General features: G+C 37.7%; 1 protein-coding gene across 1 annotated transcript in view; it reads right to left on the reverse strand.

Annotated features, from left to right (window-relative positions):
• SCFD1 (sec1 family domain containing 1) overlaps positions 1 to 25,220 on the reverse strand; it is a 50,060-nt gene extending 24,840 nt beyond the window's left edge. Inside the window, exons 1-14 of the mRNA XM_063160444.1 lie at positions 25,155 to 25,220; positions 19,975 to 20,045; positions 19,176 to 19,264; positions 18,106 to 18,196; positions 17,212 to 17,334; positions 16,060 to 16,147; positions 12,311 to 12,400; positions 11,062 to 11,117; positions 10,015 to 10,100; positions 8,186 to 8,285; positions 5,117 to 5,256; positions 3,976 to 4,066; positions 3,547 to 3,620; positions 2,921 to 3,002 (exon numbers count right to left, since the gene is read on the reverse strand). Coding sequence (XP_063016514.1) covers positions 2,921 to 3,002; positions 3,547 to 3,620; positions 3,976 to 4,066; positions 5,117 to 5,256; positions 8,186 to 8,285; positions 10,015 to 10,100; positions 11,062 to 11,117; positions 12,311 to 12,400; positions 16,060 to 16,147; positions 17,212 to 17,334; positions 18,106 to 18,196; positions 19,176 to 19,264; positions 19,975 to 20,045; positions 25,155 to 25,185 — 1,212 coding nt within the window. The 5' untranslated portion in view covers positions 25,186 to 25,220. The remainder of the gene's footprint in view (positions 1 to 2,920; positions 3,003 to 3,546; positions 3,621 to 3,975; positions 4,067 to 5,116; positions 5,257 to 8,185; positions 8,286 to 10,014; positions 10,101 to 11,061; positions 11,118 to 12,310; positions 12,401 to 16,059; positions 16,148 to 17,211; positions 17,335 to 18,105; positions 18,197 to 19,175; positions 19,265 to 19,974; positions 20,046 to 25,154) is intronic.
• Between the last annotated feature and the right edge of the window lie 160 nt (positions 25,221 to 25,380).

Below are 25,380 nucleotides of genomic sequence, written 5' to 3' on the forward strand. Positions count from 1 at the left end.
TATTTAAAACAGAGTACTTCAAATAGTGGAATTCCTTTAAAAATATGAATTTGAAAAGTTGAAAGGCTACTGTCAATCCCAATTAAGGGGATCCCAATTAAGAGATCATTCGAAGTATCAAACCTTGAGATCAAGCAGAAATAGAGATACATAATAAAACCATGTAGGAATTTTAAAAATAACCTAAGCCAAATACAAGTAAGTTAATAATACATATACATTTATACATATAATTTAACAATACATATAAAAATCTGCCACTTAAATTCACATCTGTAGAATTCTAGCAAGAGATTATCTAATCTACCCCCCAATCATCATTTTACAAAAGTATATGTGTGCATCTTTTTATATTTATGATTTAACATACATCAGTAATTCTACTAATATTATAATGACATGCAAAGATATGCATTACTTGAAACTTTAAAGCAGCTACATAGGCAACTCTAGCTCTAAATCTGTTATCTGTTGGGTCCAGACCTTCAGTCACCAGCTTCAGCAGAGGAAAAAACCAATAAATGCGAAACAAGGATGCATTTGTTCTAAGCACTGACAATAAATACTTGATGGTTAGCTTCATGAAAAAGTGATGCATACTTTCCATTATTTCACTAAATCTTAAGCCAAAAAACTGCCAGGACCCGTAAGTATGTGATTAATTTCTGGTTTCCTCTTGCTGTGTCTTAGAAAATGATCCAAGAGAATGTGGAAAGCAGCTGTAAACTGAACATTAAAGTATAACCACAAGAAAAATTTAGTTCATTTAGTATATCCAAAGCAGGTCTTTTTGCATTCTTTGCATAGAACCTTATATATATAGGGAAGAAAAATGCTCAAATAACTAATAGAGTAAAATCCCATAATGGATAATGCAAATAGTCTATTTTAAAGTATGAATGCATTTCTTGATTATTTTAGAAGTGAAAATACAGTAACCTGAAGAAGAGCATGGCGCCCCACTAGCTCCTCATGACCTTAGCACTTAGTTGCAAAAAAGAATCAGCCTTATCCTAATCTGGTTTCATTATGTAACTGTGTATAAATCCTCTTATTCACAGAGTCAATGTCTCATCAGAATTTCTTTTAAAAGTACTGGATGAGACACTGTCCTTTTTGAGAGTATTTTTGAGGAATCCATTAGGTAGCATAATGTCCTGTCTAAAATTCCACAACTAAGACTGAAAGATACTTTTTCTACCACTGGAGGGTGAAAAGAGAGGAGAAAATGGTCAGGAGAAAGCAGCTGGAATAAACTTTACGTTGATTCAGTTAAAAAGCTTTACCATAAGCAAATTCCAATAGAAAAAATGCGTCCATCTGCATTACTTTAAGACAGTTTCCTAAATATCCTGAGATGAACTGATGCTTTTTAAACCAAGAGAAAAGATGATGGAGATGTACATATCAATATATTGAAGAAACTGCATGGCCATTTGTCTCACAATTTTCTTTGACATTTATACAACAGGAAGGTAAAGAGCCTGAGCACTTTGCAGTACCAGAATTAAGAATGGTGGAGGAATGGACCACCCCTCCTAGGGCACTCCCTAATAGCATCTTCCCTATCAGAGCAGCAAGCCAAGGGCTGGTTGAATGCCCAGACAAGGCACTTCCTTCCACCTCTAGGTAATCAAGTGTGTTGCTATCATTTAATGCATCTGACTCCAGCTCACTGCCAATAGGATACTGGAAAGCCAAACTGATGTTACTGCCATTCTACATCTTGCTCTGAAACTTGTTTTCCAACCAACAAATCATATATAGAATACTACTGCTCTAGGCCTGCCATTATCATGCCAGTATCTTTCCTGGAAAAGCGAATTTAGAGTCAAGGGATCAAAATATTAATATTGTTGACTTCAATTTTTTTCAGTGGTAATAAAGTACTGCTTTTAAATTGTCAGATATGAAAATTGACATATCTAATAGTGTAAAAGCCCATATAGTAGCCCCTACAGTAATGACCTAAGTGCAGGCACTTACCTCTTCTCCAACTTTATAAATTTGCATATGAATTTATCAATTTAATTGCAGAATTAATCCTTTATTCATATGGAGTACTTAAAAAAACCAGCAGCAATAATAACTGAGGACAGATCTTACATTCTTTACAAATGTTATAGCTAGCTTCAAAACACATTGCCTTCCAAGAATTTTAAGTAGCTTGGGGTAAAACTATCTAACTACTGATTTTCAGTGAGGCTTGGTGTTTGAAACACCTTCCAAAACTGAAAAGAATTTCAGTGTTTCTGAAAGCCTCATCTACAATTTCTGTTTTCTTGCTGTGAAAACAAATCCATTTTCCAAGTTATCCTGGCAGTAACCAGGGGCCTTCACTTGACATGAATCCCTCTGCAAGGTCTCTGACAAAGGCAGCAGACTTAAAACAGGAAAGACAAACTCCCTTGTGAAGTTCTTAAATTATGCACAAGACATCTAACACAGACCGTGCTGGAAAGACCACTTCAGTAAGTTGCATCATTATTGCCACATCCCTGGGTATCAGTTTTGCTGGTGAGCAGTCAACAGTGCCCTTCTGACAAACACATATAGAACAGAAGATTGCTTAGACCGAAGTAATGAATTGCCATGATACATCTCTAAAATAAACAAAACGCTACCCTCATAAACTTATTTTTTTAAACACTTCAACCCAACACTTGTGGCCACCATTAAAAAAAAAAAAGACTATACTAGTAAATTCTGATAAGAAAATAAGTGGTGTTCTTTGCTTTCCATGCAGAGGCATTCAGAATTCATTCTCTCTCCCCCTTCAACACTAAGTAATGCTACACAGTGAATTCTGAAAAAGTAGTACCATTGAGAAGGCTCATTTTTTTATCTTCACTGCCTCAAATATATCCCTGAAGTTAAGGAGTACTACTGACAGAAAACTTAAGTTAGAGAGCAATTGTACCTTTATGTGCTCCAAAACGGCTGTTGCAACATTTGTATGAAGATCAATGAGCCTCTTCTTTTCCAGAAGTTCTGGAAGAGAGCTGAAGAGAATAAATACAAACTAACCTGCTGATTTGCACTGTTAATGGAATTGTGCACTATATACAGTAGGCACTAAAACATTTATGAAATAATAGAACAATCTGGGTTGGAAAGGACCTTTAAAAGCTATTAAAATCTAAAATTACAGAATAGGGTTAGAACTAAAAAAAGACAACATATTGATGTAATGATCTCATGACACCTGAAGAAGGGGATTTCACTATTTTTTTTAAATGAAAGAATGCAGAGGTTGGGGATTTTGGTGAAAGAGTGCAAGCAAATCTATGATGCACTTAGATTACTTGTCTTTGCTGAGAAAAGACTCCAAAGTCAAACATATTGTGGAAGTTACGTACGCAAGCACTGGTTTAGGACACTGCATTTAACTTTATCAGAATTATAAAGCATTTTAAAATATTGTAGAGCTGAACAGCCTCCATTTAAAGATATTTATTTCAAAGAACACTAAAAGTACAATAACAAAAAAAATTAAAAATGGTTCACAGATAACTAAACAACAATAATGTATTATTGACTACTTACCTGACAGCTGAAGTTAGCTTAGCTGTATTATCTGAAAGCATACTTATTGCTCCTTCATCCTCCCCTTCAATGCCCTGGGTTTTGAGGAAGGGTTTGAAAAGAGGAATAAAAATAGTCATAATAAATACAAATATCATGCATGCAGATAAAGTCAGTATATTTAGAATCTATTTTATCATAATGGTATTAATGTCTGGATTGGGTTTTTCAGTTAGTATGGAAGTTATATAATTGCAACACCAATGAACAAGAAATGGAAACTTCTCATGAAATATGGTACTTATAGTCCTACTTTTAAGATCATATCATGCCTAAAATTCAGCATGCAATGTAAATTTTTGTCCATGGGATGACACGGGTGGGGTGTTATCTCTACAAGCCCTATTATGTGTTTTATTACATAAAACACATACAGGTGATAAAACTTACCATGATACTTTTAAGTCTTTTGACTTCATCTTCTTGGGCTCTGTAAGATTCCAGTTCTTGCTGAACAGACTCAGCCACCTCTGGAAAAGGACTAATGCAATAGTCTGCATTAAGCTCAGTTAAATCAACAAACTGAAATACTAGAACCAGACAATAAAAACCTTTTTGGAAATAACAATACATAAATCACACAGCAGAATCAAATCAGTCAAAATAATGACATCTTGATATAATGGAGGTTTACTTTAACTTTTTTACTGTAGGTTTACTTTAACTTTCTAAGATATATTCACTGCTTTCAATAATTTTATGTAGTTTTGGTAAGAACAATTTGAGCTCTGTAACAAAGAAATAACAGACAATTATCATGGACAATGAATACTGGCAAAAATCATTCCTTATGTGGTGGTTTGACCCTGGTTGCATGCCAGTTGCTCACCAAGTGACTCTATCACTTCTCTCCTCAGCAAGACAGGGGAGAAAGCAAGGTGGAAAAACCCCAAAGTCATGGGTCAAGATACAGGTGGTTGAAAAAAGGAAAGCTTATGTGTCAAAGCAAAGGAAAATGAAAGGTTTTATTCTCTATTTCCCATCAACAGATGATGTCTGGCCATTCCCCAGGAAGCAGAGCTTTGGTAGGCAGAGCAGTTGCTCCAGAAGAAAAACATTAAAAAAAAATCCCATTGAACACTGCACACTTCTCCTTTCTCTTGGCTTTTACTGCTGAACAGTGGAATGGAATGGATGGTACAGTATGGTATGGAAAGGTATGGAGTATCTCTTTGGTCACTTTGGGTGAGCTGTCCTGGCTATGCCCCCTCTGAAGACCTTGCCCACCCTCAGCCTGCTGGTGGGGAGGAATGTTGGGGAGACAGTGCTGATGCTGTGGGAGCACTGCCCAGCAGTAGCCAAAACACTGGTGTGTTATTGACATCTTTCCAGCCACCAATGCAAAGCACAGCACTGAGGGCTGCTGTTGGGAATGAAGTTCATCTCAGCCAGACTCAATACAGCTTAAAAAGAAAGGCCCCCAAGCTAGAAAAGATTTTCAAGGAAGCTTAAAACAGAACTGCCATATATGAAGAATACTTAGAGTTTATATTGACTAAATGAATATAAACTGTATACCTTTACAGCTTACCTGCCCTTATGCTTTTGCCAGAATTTATCAGATGTAGTTAAATCATAGGACTTCTTATTTTTTTTCTTAGGTCTTGCACCTGCTGGAGTGCTTTCTGTTCCTGCTGATTCTTCCAAGTTAACTCTATTCAAATGGAAATCCTACAATAAAGAAGAATCTTATGTAAATATTCGACAATTTAATTGTTTATTCAGTCTTTTATACTCAACAAAATATTTTCTAGAATATTTTCTAAAAAAACTTCTAGAATATTTTCTAAAAACTAGCAACTCCCCAAAACTTCGAAGTAGTAAGTATCTATGTTGCAGACAAAAAATCTGTTCACTTACATAGCTACAAGGCAAGTATCAAAGCTGCCAAGAAGCTGATGACAACAGCAACAGGATTACTCACTAAGAGGACTACTTAGCCACACCTTCACAGCTCTTTCCCTAATTTTTTGAGCACTAGTAAAATAGTGAATCCATGATAAAGCAAAACTTTGCAACAAAGCTGCTGTTTTTCCATATAGTTTTTCTTCTTCCACAGATGCATGAACATAGTAACTACATTCCTTTGCTAGAGGACACAATTCTGCTCACATCACCAACTGCTCCCTGTGGGTCTTCTGGTTCTTTCCCCCACTGCCAAAGACTGCCCTGCATTTTCTGAAGCTTACCTATTCTCTCTGGTTTTCAACAAAGAGTATTAACAAGTATTCCACTTGCTGACTTTGTCCTAGCTCTTTTCAAGGACACTTGAAACTTCAAAGGTGCTCTTTGCTTGAGAAATAATGATAGAGTGAAATCTTCAACTACACAGAAACTGTTATGAACCTTTTAGAATAGGTATTTTTTCCAGAAATAAAACATCACTTTATTAGTTTCATTAAAGTATACAGAAATGGATCCCTGTGAGTGAAACTGTCAAATAAAGTTTTAAAATGTTTCTAGTTAAACCCTGGCAGGGACTTAATACTTCAAATGATCCATACCAGAATAGAAACAGAACCAAGTAGCTACTCAAAGGAAACACATAGAGTTGATGAGCACAAACCTCATCTTACAAGAGGTGTTTTATGTTTCAGCAAAAAATACTACATTTCAAGGACACATATTTGATAAAAACTTGAAGAGAAAAACATTAATTTTATAATTTATAATTTTATAATTATAGCCAAATTATATTTAGCTACAATTTTTAATGGAGATACATGTTTTGGATCATTTTAACCAGTGACCTGCGTTTTAAAGTTAGTTTTGGCATTTACAAGTTTTCCTAAAATAATTCTTATTGATTAGTGTTCTTCTTTTCAACCCCCCATTTTGCCCTTATAAGGCTTTCTAAGCATGCCTCCATGCCTCTACCTATTTTTCTGTATCCACTGATGAAAGGATTTTTATTCATAAATACAAATCCCTTCATGTAAGCATGTTTCTGTGTAGAAACAGCATGGTTATGATCTCAATGGATGCAGTACTCAACTTCGTGCCTGGGTAGTTCAACACTGCACAGCATTCCTGGACTATTGTAACTGAGACCTTAAACAAAACTCAGTTTGTTTGAAAGCATAGTTTACATAATCAACATCTTGGTAACAATTTCATGGTTACAATTTATGGTGTCTTAAAAGACTACTGCAGTTATTTCATGGAATATTATGCTCAGTATGTGAAGAGTTTGGCAAGCTTGCCTTCAAGGTAACTTGACTAGTTTTGAAATAAAACTTTTGCCCTTGTCATGGAACGACAGACCCCTTGGTTACAATTTCATGAAAAAAATCCCTAATCTGTGCACTTTTAAGATACAACATTTAACAGGTTAGTCCAGAGAAACTACAGAACTCTACTGATGCAGTAGAGATCCAATCTCACTGAGTAAGTCTTCCAGGGTTACTCCAATATCCCACCAGATTTGTAGCACTAGCTGTCCTCAGCTTCCAGTACATCTTTGATCACTGCATCTTGATGAACTGAAGTCCTATCCCAACTCATGCTTGAGGGCACCCAACACTAATTTAAAAAGAAACTTGTAGAAATTCACTACTTCTATCTGCAAGTCTCTAGCCAGTTCAACACTTACTGGAGAAAACCTGGTGCAAACTGTGGTTTTTCCAGACACCCCTTTCCCAAAGAAACTAGGCCAAAAATTGTTATTTGCAGAAAGCACTCTTAAGTTTAATAGGACAGGATTTGTGATAATGAATTAATTACATAAAATAAAATTTACAAGTACCCTAAAACATTGTATTAGTGCTGAAATATTTTCATCATAGCAACACAAGTTTCTGGACACTATGGATTACTATACAGTTCACCATCAACTCTGTATATCAACACATATGTGCATATTTCATGTATGCCTATAGCAGTCTCAATAATAAATCTAAATAATTCCCAAAGACAGATATTGAAATTATTTTCACAGTAACTCTCAGCACATAAAAAAGCTTCAGATACTAATTACTCTTATTCTTGTTTTTTAATTATTTACTTCACATCTATATACAAAATGCACAAATCGGAGGTAAACAGAATGAGCTATCATTCAAGTACATTTCTACTATTGGTTTTATAAAATAAATCTGAGGAAATAACGGCAGCTTAAGGTTATCTAAATTTAAAAAAAAAAATTAAAAAATCTGTTTTAGATTCCTTTCAGTAGGACTGTACACCACTCTGCACTGAACACCTACACCACCTTGTGGAGAAAAACAGGAAACAGCATTTTCAGAAGTTCAAACTAAAATCAAAACTGGTTTAAAAACAAATAAAAAGCATTTCTTTTTCAAAACTGAATTGCACTAAATGGAGTTTGGATATCACATAACCTACAGATCATGAGCAACTGAAAAAAAAGCCGGGATTGCTGAATTTGCTATCTTCTGATGATACCAAGATTTCAACTTTTAAAATATTTGAGAAATTATTGCTAAATAAACCTTCTAGAGAAAAATCTTTCAAGTTATTCTTTATTAAAACAATAAAACAGACAAAACAGATTTTGGATTAAGAGAGAATCTGATAATAAGTTTTAACAACAAACTGAGTGAAAAAATAGTTTTGGTAACAAAATCAGATTTATCCTTACCAGAACATCATGCACTAAAGCTTGGTATGTCCAAGTATGATGTAGAGGAGTTGCTAAATCTATGTTTCTGTCAACAAGGACTAATAAGGGCCTTTGGAAGCTGAAAAGATGACACTGTGTTAGTACTTCTTTAAACATGGTTAAAGCACCCCACTAACATCCTGAGTGATATCAGCCACTTACATATCTACTTCAAGATAAAAGAAAAACTGCCTACTGCTGAGCTCCTCCAGCCTTCCCAAAAATAACTGGGGCTGATCACTACGATAAATTCCATTAATCAAATCTCAGTAATGATAAAGAGATTATTTTATACTTAGTGAAATTACCAATATAAAAATATTGAGCAGAAGTTGAAACACTGACTTTTTAGGTATTAACTAACTTATCCACATCTTTGTGTGGATATATGTTTGAGTTCCAAAAAACTGTTTCAGTGGGTACTATTTGACCTTAATCCCCATTATGATCCTCAAATATAGAATCTCACTTCCAAGGGTTTCTAATTTCATTTTGCTCTTTGCTTGTACATAAAGTCCATACAAAAGTAAATTATGAACTTCTGAGATGCACTGTGGTAATTCCATCAATACCCAATTTTGTAAAAATTGTAAAAAATGCAGTCATGCCTAAAGGTCTTGGGCTATGGCTACATGAAAAGCTTATAGTGAAGACAGGAAGACTGTGAGCTGACAGAACATTATAATAACCATTTCTCTTAAGCACATAATCCCTACAACATGCAGTTGAAGTGCCTTTGAACAGAGAAAAAGCATTTAAATTCCATGCTCTGGATTTCCTTGCAGTAAGTATATTCACTTAAATGTATAATCTCAAAAGCCTTAGCTGATTCTGAAAAACTAAAGTAAAGATCTGAAGCCATTCAACTGGTTAAAGTTTCCTGTGTTTGCTTTATCTTGCATTTTAATTTTGAGGGCAATGATGCTACACTATCAGGAACACAAGCCATGCCTCTGAAGGAAAAGCAGTGCTTACAATGCAGTTCCCATGAAAATGAAGAAACTGGTATTTCACAACTATTCTCTCTCCTTTCAATCTCATTCCTTTTGCCAATGTTGATGTTTTTGTGCCTTTTATCCAAGCCTTGATTTTAATTTGAGATAAAAGTATGATGATTGTTTTATACTCAGTTAGCAGACTGTAAGTTTCCTTCAGCTATGGTCTTGCCAATACCTCTCCTCCTTTTCATGAACAGAGGCTCTCATAACACACCTTCCTAAGGCAACCTGTGGAGTATTCACCTGTCTGGAGGCAACAGTGTACAGGGATGCTACTGAGAACACATTATCAGATGCTCACAAGCATCCACAAAGGACTCAAATGGTCATGGCTTAACAGACCTTAATTATCCAGGTGGTAGTCCTCAAGCAGTGTCCTCTGATCAAGACAGGGATCAGCTGGGAAACACTTGCTTTTGATATAACTAAACTGGTAGTAGTGTTCACAAGCAAGAAGATGGGTCTGTCTCTCTTTTTGAGGACTTCAGAGCTATGTTCAGACATCCAACTGCATTTCATAGCCCTGTAAACAGAGTGTATTTACAGAAGTTTGGCTCCTGCTGGGTTTAGAGGCTAAACAAAATTAACTGGTTCATAACATAACTTCTGACTTACTGTGCTAGGGCCATACTCTTAATAGTTATAGAAGTTTTTAAATGGGTTATGCTGTGGGATTGGAGAACTCCCTTGAAAGTATGTAAATTCTATTAATATAGAATTTGAACCAAATTCTTGTAATTACAGTTTTCAGTACAGTGGTGATTTACCCAGACAACCGAAATGTGAAAAATAAAATGACTAACACAATACCTGAATTGGCCAGCTCCAAGTGTATCACCTGTAAAAAGACTGTTTCTGGCATCTCTTAGATTCTCTCTGAGCTTCTTATCCAGTTTCTGAGGATGGAAAAAACAAAGCCACTTTTAACAAACCAATGGTTTCCTAACCTCTTTACATGATCAACATTAAAAGATGTATTGTGCTGTTTTTGTAGCTTATAAATGTCTTAAATGCAGAAGACTAGTGTACACGGGAAATAAAGAAATCTTACATCAATTTTGTCCCTCCAGCATTTCTATGTATGTCCAGGACTACACTGAAGATGTTTCCTTTATGTCTACTAATCCCATTCCAATTAGCACCCATTCCCTAAACATGCAAGTGAAAAACACCAGTAGGAAGCATCAAGAGGGAACGACAAAAGAAGCAGCAAATTGGGCTGGCAGACACTACCATACAATTGTTTCATAAAAGTGAGATTATCCTCAATATGAGTGCATGCACACTGCATGCTTTAATCAGTATTACCATTTCACTGACAAAGAAAATGCAAAGAAGATGGAAGAAATGAACCCCAGTGACTCTTAATGAAGACAGTTCTGTAGAGGTTGTTAATTGTGATTTAGTTTGGTCATTCCATTCCTATTTGATGATCAAGTTCAATGTCAGTTTAATTTGCTATACTAAAAATGTCTTGTACTTGCAGGGTTTCCCAGTAAGATAGATAAACATTTCTTACTGATACACACAGAGGAACACAGGTCCAACAGCCACTTTTAAAGTTGTAGATGCAGCTTAATTATAACACATATTAGAAAATCTCGATAAACTCTATATTAGGAATAATTATTTATATTTAAGTTTCCCATTATCTGATTCCCTAACATTACAGCTTCTACAGAAGTTCTGTGGAACTGGAATCAGAAAGGAAAGTGAATGTACCTCTTTTCCAGTTTTATTTCCTTCACAAGGAGAAGGATACAATGACACTAGATCTCTGTCTAGTACTGAGGAAAGTGAAAGTGATGTTTGGAAGGTTGTAAAGCAATGATAGGTGCTTAGAAAAACAGTTCTTACCACTGCCACCATTTCAGCTGCAGTTCCTCTTGAGCATCTGATTATAGGTATAGCGCCTAATAAAAGATACATTGACTTCTACATGCATTGCCATTTCAGATTCTGTATTACATTACTTTTTATAAACAACTTTAACTAACATTCTCAGATTAAATACAAACTTACATTAAACTTTTCTCTTGCAGTCTTTTTCTATGAAATGAAAAATACTATATAGAAATATTAAATAAAGTTTTACAGAAGTGAATACCCCATATAACAATTTATGAGAAATAGAGTAGATATTAGAAAGAAAGCTCATCCACTGTTGGAGGGGACAAACTATCTCATGCAGATGCATTAGAAGTTATTTTCAAAAGATTAGAAGTCCCTTGTACACAATAATAAGTATTATACCACCACAATGTATCCATTACTACTCACTGCTATGTCCAGGACTATCTATCTATGGTAATGCTATTTTCAAAAGCACATTTTCCAGTGGCTTTCAGGTTTCAAAACATTTAGCTACAGTTTTTCACTTATCTATACAAATATGAAAATTCCAAAACCACAGATTTTAAGTGACTGAGGAAAAGACATTAATTTGTATCACACTAACATTTGAAAGAACTGAATGGGTCAAAGGGAATCTCTCTTGAAGAGACTGCCCCATGGCAATCCCCAGCTCCCCTTGTAGGAAAGCTATCTCAGATGGACCAATTTCAGTTACAATTTAAGTTAAATGTCATCACTATGAAAAATGTATCAGCTAAGCATAAAGGAAACTCACAATAAAATAAGTAAACTTAATTTATCTTCCTATTCCGTTAGGAAGTTATTTCAGTTAGATCTTTGCAGGGTTTGTGTGAGGAATTTTTTTCTTCTAACTCTGTGGTGTTTAGGGGTATGGTTTTTTCTTGGAGAATGACAAATCCAAACTCAAAGCACTACTATCTTCATTGCAAACTAGAATTTTGTTAGAACCTAGCATCCAAACCTTTGCATTTCAGTATTCTCCTCCCATTGGTACTGAAGACTAAGACTCAACTCCCATGAAGGCCAACCTTCATTGTACTTTGCAGTGATATAAAGCAAGATATTTGAGTGATAGAAAGCAGTGATATTTGAGCAAGATCATTATCCCACCCTGTGAATGATTGAGATTTTGGTCACAGATCTAATTCTGCTTTTAATTTTCTATATGAAATCACTAGACTTCTAGTTATCTCACTGAATATGGAAAATATGCTAGAATTTGGAAACTTACCAAGTGTAACAAAAAAACAGAAGAGACTATCAACAATAGTGTCCATTATAGTTTCCATTTCTGTGTCTGTTATATCTGGTCGGTTAATGGCTAAAACAGTGTGGAAAAGAGAACAGAGTTAAATAAGTTTATGCCATTTTAATAGTGAGAGAGCAATCATCTTCTTATCTGATGGCTGTTAGTAGTCAACAGCTTTTGTTGCAGAAGAGATTACATCCTGAAATGCTCCTCTCACCACACCTGTTATTTTCATCTCCCTTTTTTTTCTGAGAAAAAAAATGGCAAAATTATTGGTTACTGTAGAAGGTCAAACACTATACAATAATTTCTGAGTCTCTCTCACTGCACACATATCTTTTGGATTGTTATTATTGCATAAACAAAAACCTACTAAGAAACGGTACTCAAGAGAAATGGCCATCCACTTGGCTAACACTTTCAGGAAGAAAATCCTCAAGAATTACCTGTATAAAATAATTATAGAATGCAGTTATCTATATTTAAAATTTCTAAAGCCCACCTCTTGTATGGAGATTCCTTTTTTTCTCCTAAATTCATCATCAGTCTCTAAATCAGGGGTAATTGCCAAGTTATAAAACTGTACTTGATGGATAAGAGAGATTTCCTTCCCACATTTAGGTCAAAACATGAAGCAATGTTTCTCTTAAGTAACTAACCCTGACAAGAATAAAATAGCCAACAGGAAACATCAAACCAAATCTTATCACAGATCTCAAGTCAAGCACTAGCTAGGATTCATGCCATAAATCCTATCCTTGTTTGTTTTACATTACCTTTAAAAATTTCTCACATAATTACCTGTCTTATCCTCTTTCTTCAAAAATGAATTTCAAAGCTCTAAATATTAATAAGCCTCCAATCCTAAATTTATGCATGGACAGTCACAGCCATTCTATAACTTTAAAGATGCTCTTTTCCCCCCAGCTTCCTGTAAGAACTTTAGAGACATGGATTATATTTTAGCAACTACCCTTAGTAAGCTAAGGTTCTGACTAGGCTGACAACAGCAATAGAAGTTTCAAATTTCTGATATATCAGCACCAAGAAAAGCAGACCATTCCCAATATCTGTATTTTACTATAATGACAAAGCTTTGAAGAAATTCACTGGGGCTATCATTCTGCAGTTATCTCCAACTAATGGTCTCCCACTTTACAGGGAGGAAAAAAACCTAATTTTTACTTTCTTAACTTTTCCAATTTTAAAATGTATTTCCCATCCTGTTAATATGTTTAAAGTACTCATTTCTGGTGTTCAGTAATCTGCACACTGTCAGTGCCTTCTAATTTTGTCTACCATGAACATTTTATCAGCACATTCCTTTTCTTGTACCATAGCAACCAACACAGATACTTAATTAAATTAGATCAACCTTTGAGAAACTTCATTAAGAATCTTCTGGTAAAATGTTCTGCCATGTTTTCTGTAAGTTTTTCTCTTTCCACTCTAACAAGCTTATGGGGAATGCATCTATTACAGAAAAGTAAGCATAGGTGTCCTACATTTTCCTGTTGTACTACAAAATTCAACCAAATTGTAAAGCATGGTAAAGAAGCACTCAAATAGCATGAAACAGGATGTCTCAAATACCAACTTTATAACAATATTACTCATTTACTCTTCCTTATACACTGTCGTAGGAAAACAGAATCAGAGGGAGCCTGAGGGATTACCTAGCTGGTCCTCCTTTTCAAAGATGAGTTAAACCCATGTAATTTCTGCATCTAAACCAATTCAAAGAACTTCCCAGTCACAAAAATACCATAATATTTACAGGTAATCTAATATTTCATTATTTTTAAAGTTAAAAAATGCTCCTAACATCTTATCAGAAACATTCTTGTTGCATTTAAATTCATCTTTTCTTGTTCATTACTAAACAGAAAGAATGTATTGTGTCCCTTCTGTGTAGGAAAGTCTTTCACATCATTGAAGGATTTTATATTGCTTATTTGTCCTGACATTACCTCTTTGTAAAAGCAGCCACACAGCCAAGGAATCAGGAAACTGAAAATTAACCTGTTTTGTGATATTTGATTTTAGCTCATCCATTCAGATACCTTTATGGTCACACAGAGCAGTGCTGCTGCAAGAACAGCAGCCATCTTTAAGTACCCTCAGATTACACTGACTTTTGCAGATTATAAACTGGCAGTCTCCTGCTAGGGATACTCTCCCCAGGCAAAAAAGCCCACCTCTTCCTCACCTCTGCACTCCCACTGCCTGTCTGTGCCAGATCTAGAACTCACACAATGAGGCAGATCAGCTACCAAGCTCTAATGGAAAACTCATCACTCTCTGTGGGGGATCAGATTTCTGCTCCCTGAGCTTTTGGAAACAGCCCACTTCTACATTGGTTTAAACATGCTGGCAAATTTCAGCAGCACAAGACAGGAAAACAAGCCAGATAGAAACTGATGGGTGTAAAACCTTTTCAGTCATCTTAATTCAAATTCCTTGTTAGCATAAGGAATCTTATGACAGTCAATTAATTATATACACAGGAACACATCACAAAATAATTAGTATTAAAACTCTTCAACATCAGGTTTTAGTGAAAAAAATTATATCTGCTTTTCAAACAAAAATGCCCTTCATTCTGCCAGTGGAATCAATCCCCAGTGTGAGACACCCAGTGTGTGACACACATCTCAGTTATTATGGATCCAGTTTTAAAGAAAAGGTACTGACTTCAGATATTGGGCAAGAAAGCAGAAAAATCTCACTGCTAAATATCAGACGTACAGAGACTTTTCATCTCTATCTGGTCACTAAGGAGTATTTCATGCACCAGGAATCAGCTGTGTGACTTTAACTCCACTAAAGCAATGAGGAGCTGCTGCAAAAACAGGACTATCTTGACTTCTCCTTCTTCCCTTTAATTGCATTTGTACATCACACAAATGAGTTGGTATTTTTGAAGGAATGAGTCAATTAAACACACCCTGCAGCTCTGAAATTACTGGTTCTGGTGTAAAAAGAAAGGAAGAGTAAAACTACAGCAGAAGCAGCCACACAACATACCCTGTAATATCTGTGAGTTACATCTGCCCCCAGAGTAAGGGGCAGGAGTGGTGGTTCTCTGTACATTCAGCACACTGAATGGGTCAGTGGTCTACATAAAATCAGCACAATGGAGGAAGGAAAACCATGTGGACAATTATGACAGCTAGTTTGTATGTTGACTTGAGCTGCCATAGCACCAAGGTAACTGATCTAAAGCCACTTGCTTTTCCTGCTAGGTCCCAAACCAAGTTGAACAGAAGTTTTTAGAAAAAATAATAAGAGTTCCAGGAGGCTGACTTCATTTGCAACTCTGAAACTTTATGAAGAAGCTGACATGCCTGGCTCACATGCTTGCAGAAGCAAATTAGTACTGCTTATTGTCTAGAATGCTCTTTCCCACCCACAGTGACTATCCCCATGTGGAAACAATATGTAATTTTTCCAATGTTATTTTTTGCATAAAAACTGTTATTATCCATAAATGTCTATACCACAGTTTCACTTTGTATTTATTTTTCAGTATTACAATCACCATATAAAAAAAGATGCTGAAATGAATATCTAAGAACTGCTTCTTTCATGATTTTACATATCTAACAGATTATCCTGAACTCTGAGCAGATCAAAGTAAAATAAGGTAATTGCTGGTTATTAGCTACAACTTCTAAAGTAAATTTCAACTTCAGATATTCCTGTATAATTTTTATATAAATTCTACTTACCACGGTATGAAACAAGTTCTTTGTTTTGGTTACACAATACAAACATATCATCTTCTAAAGTAATAAAATTAAGATATTGATCAAACACCTAGAAAGCAAGGAATAATGGTCAGAATAACCCAGAGTGAAGCATAAAAATACCTGTATGTGATTTACTGCTACATTTTACAGAAGTATCTATTAAAAAAAAAGCAAGATATAATTTATGAATTAAAAAGCCTGCGTAAGGTTTGAGTGATTAACCCAAAATATTAGAGAACTGGAAAGTGCCAGAACTGTCCAACTTAACTGTTTCTGTGCACAAAGTTTTAGCAGCCAAGTACCACTGAAAAAAAACATGTGGAGGCCATTTTAATATTATAGGTTCACTTTTTATGAATATAAAGGACTACAACATAATCAGCACTGAGCTCTCAGGCAGGAGAAAAAGAGGGCAATATCTGAACAATAAGACATTAGAGCTCATGGATTTTAACTTTTCTGTAACACCATGTGCATTTAGGAAAAAATTTAACTCCTCTATAGCATAAACTATTAATGAGACATCACAGCTGAAAAACAGATTTAAGAAAGTTAGTTTACAGTGCTATACTAATTTCCTGCTGCTGAGGACCTAAGGCTTAAACACTACTAGTACTGTTCATTTTATTTCACAATGTTTTCTTTCTCTCATGCCTGTAGCACCAGCTGGAGTGAAAAATGGTGAATGTATTTAAGTGTATTACTTGGTAATTTAAAGGTTTTAGTGCAGCCATTCACAAAAATAAAAGTAAATCTCTAACACATGCCTTTAAATCATAAAGGTACAGGAGAGTACTCAGTAAAAGTGTACATATAAAGTATTATTTCAAATGAGAACTGCACTCCTACTGCTCTTTTTGTTTATTTTGGAAATAATACAGAAACATATATGCACTGAAAGCACTCATTCAGCTGATGTGATCAAGAATCCTCTGAAACCACTGTATTTCCCCTCCTATCATTTAGCTCAAAAGTCTTACAACACTTTGACTTTTGACAGCTGAAGTATGGTACTAAGCTGCATTATTGGGATGGCTGTAGTTCTGCTTTTTTCCCCAGTATGCCTGAAAATGAGAATGCAGTCTTATACCTTTAATGGTGCTAATATTAGGGTCTGGGGGACTTTCTTACCTTAGCCACTTGAGTTACTGCATTAGCACCTATAGCAGCATTTGCAATATCTTCCAGTTTACTTCTTGAAATGGCAGAAATGAAGTTTAAATAGTAAGACTCATAAAGCTGGTTTCGAAGATCCTAAAAGAAAGGAAAATTTTCCTGAATAAGTACTAATACATTCCTGACTAATTAAAAGAAGAAATCATACTGTTACTATGTAATGTTACAGTTTTCCACAATCAAACTAAACCTTCAGAAGTGCTTAGCTGTCTGCTCACACAGCTCTTTTTATGAATATGAATCAAAACATGGTGTTTTGATTACATATCCAGATATAAACAACCTACCACAGAACTGCAAAAAACAGGAAATGACACTTAAGCTAAAGGGCAGCAATTACTATTCCACACCTTACTGCTGACCAAAAATACCCTTTGCTCTTCTCCTTACTTTGGCAAAGATGTCAACTTTCCGTCTCCTTACAAGAAATGTGAAAAATTGAGGTTAGCCTAATCCAATCTTCCCACTCAAAGCAGTCTCAAATTGTGCAGGTGGCTCATGATAGTGCCCAGTCAGGTTTTGAACTTTTCCAAGGATGGAGACTCCACAAACTCTCCAGGCAATCTGTTTCAGTGTTTGGCCAACCTCGTTAAAATAGCTTTTTCTATTGTTAAATGGAATATTTGTACCCACTGCCTTTTATCTTTTCACTCCCCAAAGTCCCTCTGAAACATGAGACATGTTTATCTTTCAACTTGCTGGGAAATTGAAGTTTTGCATTGTAATATTTTGGGTAATTCTTTTCTGACAAATCTGTGCTAGTAGTTACAGTCACATTCTAGTGAGTGCAGGATTACTTCACACACTTTGTTGTGTGGGCCCTTTTGAAACATTACAGATGCAAGTTACCTGGCACATTCTGTCAATATTTTCTTCTGTTGGCATTACAAAGTAAACAGCTGGGACATCAGGAATAGCATCTCGATCTGAATGCAAAAGCCTGACAGGAAGAAAAAAGACATGTCCAATGTGTTTTTTCTCTGATATGTATAAAATTAAAAGAAGTTAAAGAAATTATTTATTTGTACAGACAAATGAAATTTCCTACAATTTCCTTCTATATTTAACTAGAGTTTTAGCAAGAAAAGAAATCACATTTGTGTATTTTTGGCTGAATATATTAATAGATGTGTTCAAAATTTATTCAAAGCTTGAGAAAAGGCTTTACAAATGTTCAAAAACAGATTATCCATTTAGAGGAAGCTAAATTACTGCACTCACGAAGTTCATATGTGAACTGCTGCTGTGGTAAAAAACCACTATATTTAATTCTATTAAACTTGCCTTTCCTGCTTGAAGACAAGGTGCTTACATGTTTTTCTCATGTTTCTGCTGATCTGTAAGCAGGTTAAACTGTTTCCATTTCTAGCCTTCACTTAGCAAAAGTTAATAAATTTGGAAAAAAATACAAGTTATGTTCAAAGTTTCTTCATGAATGCTAGGAATGACAATGGACTAGGTAAATGTAATCTGGCAAAAAGACATGAGAAATCTCTTAAAATAATACCTAAAGATTTCAGATGTTTGACAGCCGACAAGTAAAATCTATGTGTAAAAAGACAAGCAAAGAACATACACAGTCTCATGAAACAGTTTGTGCCAATACAATTGTAACATATATGATTGCAACAGGATTTGTAGAGACAAATACCAAAAGAATACCTACTGGATAATTTTTATTTTTGAACAAGGGCCTCCTGTTTTGAGCAAGAAATCCTAGTGAACATTGTTTGGAACGATCTCTTCATTTCTTGATTTTGCATAATGGCATCTGATTTTAGGAACAAATCCAGTAAGTTTATAATTTTTATTCTAGCAGTTATTTATTCAATGATTTTTCACCGATTTGTTAATTATTTTGGGGAATATTAAATAATGTTCTTTTTACAAAAGAATTCCCAGTTTTAAAAAGAACTTACAGATGCAAAGTGATCCCCATATCCCTCAGCTCTTTCACTGACAGCAAAGGTGAGATGATATCTTGGCCAAATCTGTCATAAATGAGAACCTGAAACAGATACACATCATCTTATAAAGTGCTGTAAAAAGTGGATACTGTAGAATACAGTGGATACAGGAATCCAGTTTTAGGGAACAACTACCCTAACTTCAAAAGTGCTTCAACATCTAAACATCTACCACTTTACAATAAATCATTAATTTGTCATGGACTTCCATTTGTGCTTACCAATAAATAAAATATGAAAGAAAAAACAAGGGAAACTCAGTGATAAAGGGGGAAAAAGAACTATCACTTCTATCTCCTTAAAAGTGCCTTGTCAAACAAGAGTTTGCTGTTTGAAGTTTGTTATTGTATGTGCAGAGTTTTCCTGACTGCACTTGGGAGAAAACAAGAGGAAAATCAGAAGAGAAAATAGGAATTAGTGAAAAAAGACAAGGGATAAAGAGACAGAATATATGCTTTGCAGTAGCAAAAACTCCTCATGACCTAAAAAATTACATTTTAAAGGTAATAAAGCTATCCTGAGCTCAGATTCTTTAAGCTATCAATAATTCTTCCATTTGTTTGGGCTTCTTTCCGACTCTGGTATTTTTTCAGCAGTTCTGATACTCAAGTGTGTGTATTTACAATATAGGAAAAATATTTTGTACAAGTTAATAACACAAGAAAGATGAACTTGCTTTAGTTAAAATCTGCAAATTTGAACTTTTCTGAACACCATAAAATTCTCATAATCCTGTTCCAAAAGTTCTTACCTTCCATACTGGTTCTCCTGTGCTGTTTTTAACTGGAGGAACATTGAAGTTCAGCATACGTTTCAAAGCCACTGGAAAATAAAGCCAAAGAATGCTTTATTCTCTTTACACTTCAAAAACAGTGACTTAAAGACTTTAGCAGGATTTTATTATACATTTGAAAGGAAAACCATTTGAAAGGAAAACCATTGCAAAATATAAATACAACAAGTCACATTTTCATTATTTTTATGCAGCTTTGACTGACAAGTGGCTCACATCTGCTAGAATTTATGGACTCCAGAGGACACAGCAAAAGGCAAAGAAACAAGTTCTAAAACATTTATTCTCCTTAGTTATACAGGCTATATTCTAACAAGGTTTGCCTTAAAACTAATTGCAGTATCTTCCTGAAGGTGCTTTCTGTCCAGTGGGAACTAGTTTGCTTCATTCCCTGATGTGCTTTTCCTACCCCACAGGAACACCACTGTACACACCAAACAAAAAATACCTTTATAACTGACTAAAATCAATACACAATTTGAAAGATTTTGAGAACTCATATGAAGAAACTGCTGGTTTAAGATACAAAAATACCCTTAGTTTGTAGCAAGAAAACTCTGAAAGATGAATGAACTTTAATTTAGCTTTCCATTCCACATACAAACCAAAGGAGATTGTTCTACCTACCTCTAATTTATAAATCTATTATGTAATGTATCTTTCCTCATTTATCTGATTAAACAACACAGTATGTGCTGCTCTCCCATCTTTGACTAGCAGCAAAAGACTATTCGTGCTATAGCGCCGATTCTCTTAAAACTCCTAACAAAATCACCGCAGAGTTTTGCAAAGAGGAAAAACTTGCAGAAATCAGAGTGATGGATACCACTCAGCTCATAAATAGAGAGCAGTAGAAATAATTGACTTCTGACTCTGGCTGAATGAACATAGTGCAGTTCCTGGGATCTACAGCATCACAAGGAAGACCTCCAGTCCAACCTCCTGCCTAAGGAGGCTCAGCTCTGAGGCTACGCCAGGCTGCTCAGAGCTTTATGCAGTCAGCTCTCCACGGATGAAGATGCCACAACCACATTGTGCAACCTGTGGCACTGACTGTCCTTGTGGAGAAAAAGCTTTTCCTTACATCCAGTTTGAACATCCTGTTTATGTTACACAATTTATGCCTGTTGTGCTTCACTGTACGGCCAGACACCACTACAAACGGGCCTGGTTCCTTCTCAGTGCTGCCCAGAGGTATTGGGGAGCTGCTGTAAGGTCCACCCTGAAGCCACCTAGAGAACAATCCAGGCAGAACAAGCCTTAGTGCTAGAGCCTCACCAGAGCCTCTGACCACCTTGGTAGTAGTCCCTGCTGACTCCCTCCAGCTGATGGTCCACTGGGAACCCCCCGCAGGTCTTTTCTGCAGAACTGCTCTCCAAGTCTGGCAACCCCCCATACTGTTGCCTGTATGTGCAAGGGGCTCTTCCTTTAGAAGGGCAGGAATTTGTCATCGTTAAATTTCATAAGATCTCTGCTGGCCCATTCCTCTTGCCCATCTAGGTGCCTCCAAATGGCAGCTCAGCCCTCAAGCAGAAGAGATTCCCCTAGTTTGCTGTCACCTGCACATTTTTAATCAGAGTACACTCTGACATGCCCTCCAGGTGACTGATAGACATTTTAAACAGGAGGGGTCACAGAATACACTCATGCAGTGCTCTAGTTGTTACCAGACTCTAGGTAATTATGTCTGATTAATTACAAACCCTCTGAGCCTGACCATCCAACCAGTTTTTTTAATGTAGTTAGTTGTTCATCCATCTAGTCCATGACATCCTAACTTGGATATAACACCATGGTGTCAAAAGCTTTGCTGAAGTCAAGGTAAATTAAATAATCCTGTCCTGTTGCCTACAAACCCAGTCATTTTATCACTGAAGGCAATTAGGCCGGTCAGGTATGATTTACCATACATAAATTCATGCATGCATTTTCCCTCATGTGAAAAGAAGTGTTTTCCAATATGATTCACTCAGTGATTGACTCCAAAGTGACACTAAGGCCTGGAAGCATTTGTAGGTGAAGACTGAAGCAAAGGCAGCCCTGGTTACCTCAGCCCTAACTGTGTCTATCACCATTAAATGAGCAGCTCCATTTAGCAAGGATCCAACCTCTTTCCTTAATTACATTTTTGCTACTAATGTTGCAGCACAAGCACTTCTCCTTTCTCGAGATACATGCTGCACAGCTCAACCTCAGTAGAACTTTGGCTTTCCCAATATCATCTCTCCAAGGCCAGGCAGTGTTTCTGATGCTCTGCTTCCTCCTATGTACTGCCCTTTCAAATGACACTACTAGAAGTGAAACACAAATGTGGGAAAATCCAAGCTAGCATTGAGTGCTAGTCTTGATGGGCTCCAGCCTTCAACTTGCTCCATACTTTTTTCTTTTCTTTTTTAAACACCATGAAGCAGCTCTGCAAATTGATTACAGGATGCTCCTGGGTTCTTTGGCCTCTCACTGCTGGTGACATCTTTAGCCATATGAGCAATTTTATATAAAGCTGTATGGTTATGTGCTTTGGTACTACTGGTGCTGAAGCAGCTGCACTGCAGAGTTTAACATCTAAAGTAAAATTTGGCATAAGCTCTCTGCCAAGAAAGAGTAATCAAACTGGTAACGTGCTGTGACAATCATGTCAACATTCAGCAAGTGCCCGAGTTCCTTTTCTGTATTCATATTGTCATTTCATTTATATTAATGGTGAATGTTCTCTGGGGCAAGGATCAGGTTTTTACTGTGCTTGCACAATGATATGCTTCTGTTATGAAACCAATCCTGGTTATGAACCAGGATAAAGGTCACAACAGATGGTGCACATACATGGTAAGACCATAACTAAATGATAAGAAACATTTTTCTGAGTACATTTTAGCTGTTGAATCTAGCTCCTTGGAAAAGACTTCCTTAACAGAAGACATCATGGATTCAGTTGTAAAGGCTGACTGAAATAATCAAGCAACAATTGGTGACATGAACAGTGGGACTGAGTGCAGCTGCAGCAAGTTTGCCAATGACATCAAGCTGTGTACGGTCACAAAATCCCAGAATCATTCAGGCTGGAAAAGATCTCCAGGATCAGCGAGTCCAACCTTTGACTGATCACCACCTTGTCAACCAGACCATAGCACCAAGTGCCATATCCAGCTGAACACCTCCAGGGATGGTGGCTCTACCACCTCCATGGGCAGCTCATTCCAATGCTTAACCCTTTCCATGAAGAAATTCCTCCTCAAAAAGATGGAGAGAAGGGAGGCCATCCAGAGGCACCTTGACAGGCTTGAGAGGTGAGCCCGTGCAAACTTCAGGAAGTTCAGCAAGGCAAAGTGCAAGCTCCTGCAGCACAAATACAGGCTGGGCAGAGAACAGATTTAGAGCAACTTTGAGGAGGACTTGGGGGTGTTGGTGCATAAGAAACCTGACATGACCCGGCAATGTGCACCTGCAGCCCAGAAAGCCAACTGTACTCTGGGCTGCATCCAAAGCAGCGTGGCCAGCAGGGTGAGAGAGGGGATTCTGCCCCTCTGTTTTCCTCTGCTGAGATCCCACCTGGAGTACTGTGCCCACATCCGGGCCCAACATAAGAAGAACTCGAACCTGTTGGATTAAGTCCAGGGAGGAATAACAAGATGATCAGAGGGCTGGAGTACCTCTCCTATGAGGAAGGGCTGAGAGAGTTGGGTTTGCTCAGCCTGGAGAAGAGAAGGCTCCAGGGAGAACTTATAGTGCCTTCCAGTACCTAAATGGAGTTAGAAGAATCCTGGAGAGGGACCTTTCACAACAGCATGTAGTGACAGGACAAGGGGGAATGGCCTTAAATGGAGACAGTAGGTTTAGATGAGATATAAAGTAAAAATTCTTCCCTATGAGGGTCATGAGGCTCTGGAACTGCTTGTACAGAGAGGCTGTGGATACTCCATACCTGGAACTGTTCAAGGCCAGCCTGGATGGGGCTTTAAGTAACCTAGTGAAAGGTGTTCCTGGCCATAGCAGGCAAGGAGTTAGAATGAGATGATCTTCAAGGTCCCTTTCAACCCACACCGCCCTATGAACACAGTGAAACAGAACAGAAAAGAATAAAGCTGAACAGAATACACGCTCAAAGAAAATAGGCTTTATTAGAAAGATAGCAAAGAGAAGATAAGCAAAGACTTCAGAAGAACATCAAATAGCACTATCAATGATAGATGGCAGAGGAATGAGATTACAAAAAAGTAGACTGGTACAAAAAAATTAAGCATACTAGTAAAATATTTAATGTCCACAGAGACTGCGACTGAGATTTTTAGGCAGATGATTTGAAACATTTCATGCTAACCAAATGCATCCAGAATCCTCTACACCACCAAAGATACTGCAGCTGTCAAGGAGAGAGTGTCATGATTAGAGCTCAACTACTGACTACAACATTGGCAAACAAGGGAAGTAGAGGACTAAGGAGCTGACATCCCCTGTGCTCTAGGAGTATGTCCAAGGCTTTACAAAGCAGCATCAAGGCAGAGAAAAATCAATTAAGGACCCCCAGCAATGTCTAAGAAGGGACTGAACTAACAAACCCTTTACTCACAGAAATCCTCATGCACAATGAGTTTAGTCGTTATTATCGTATTCTCAACTTCTCGAGGGTCAGTACAGACATGGATGCCCCCGTATTGTCTTAACAAGAACATGACAACAGTAACTTTATTTCTGCACCATTAAACGCTATTTCCCGTCGGTCTTTCCCACGGGCAGAAAGAAACCGAAACGGAGGGTGCGCTCGCTCCCACGGCCGCGGGAGAAGGCACCGCTCACGGCCCGGGCCCGGCCAAGTCCCGCCCCGGGAGCGCCTTCCACACCTCGGCGGTACCTACGGCCACGTCCCCGGGGCCTGGGGCCCAAGCGGGGCCGGGGTCCCTCTGCGAGGCCTGCGGCCCGAGGCTCCGGAGCCTCGCCGCCCCGGGCCCTTCGCCCCGGAGGCGAGGAAAAGGCGGCAGAGGGGCCGCCACCCCGTTGCCGGGAGACCCAAGCCGGGTGAGAGAGCGCGAATCCGGGGCGGCGCCCGCAGCCCGCCCCGCGGGGACCGAGGCAGCGTGGCGGCGGCGGCGTGCGGCCGGCCCCGCTCCCCCGCCCGAGCGCCGGGACCGCGGGCGGGCGCTCACCTGTCTGCTTCTCCCGGATCCCGGCCGCCATCTTCCCGCGCCGCCGGCCCGGCCGCGCCGCCCCGCCCCGCCGCCGCCTGCGCAGCCGCCGCGACACGTGGCGAGCCCCGGGCCGGGGGCCGGGCCGGCAGCAGCTGACGGTGGCAAACACAGGCCCGTGCTGCGCCCGGCTGAGCGCAGGCCCGGGGACGGCCCTCGGCACCGCTGAAGTTGCAAGAAGAAATAA

This window comes from Melospiza melodia, chromosome 6 (assembly GCF_035770615.1).
Source record: "Melospiza melodia melodia isolate bMelMel2 chromosome 6, bMelMel2.pri, whole genome shotgun sequence".
NCBI lineage: Eukaryota > Metazoa > Chordata > Aves > Passeriformes > Passerellidae > Melospiza > Melospiza melodia.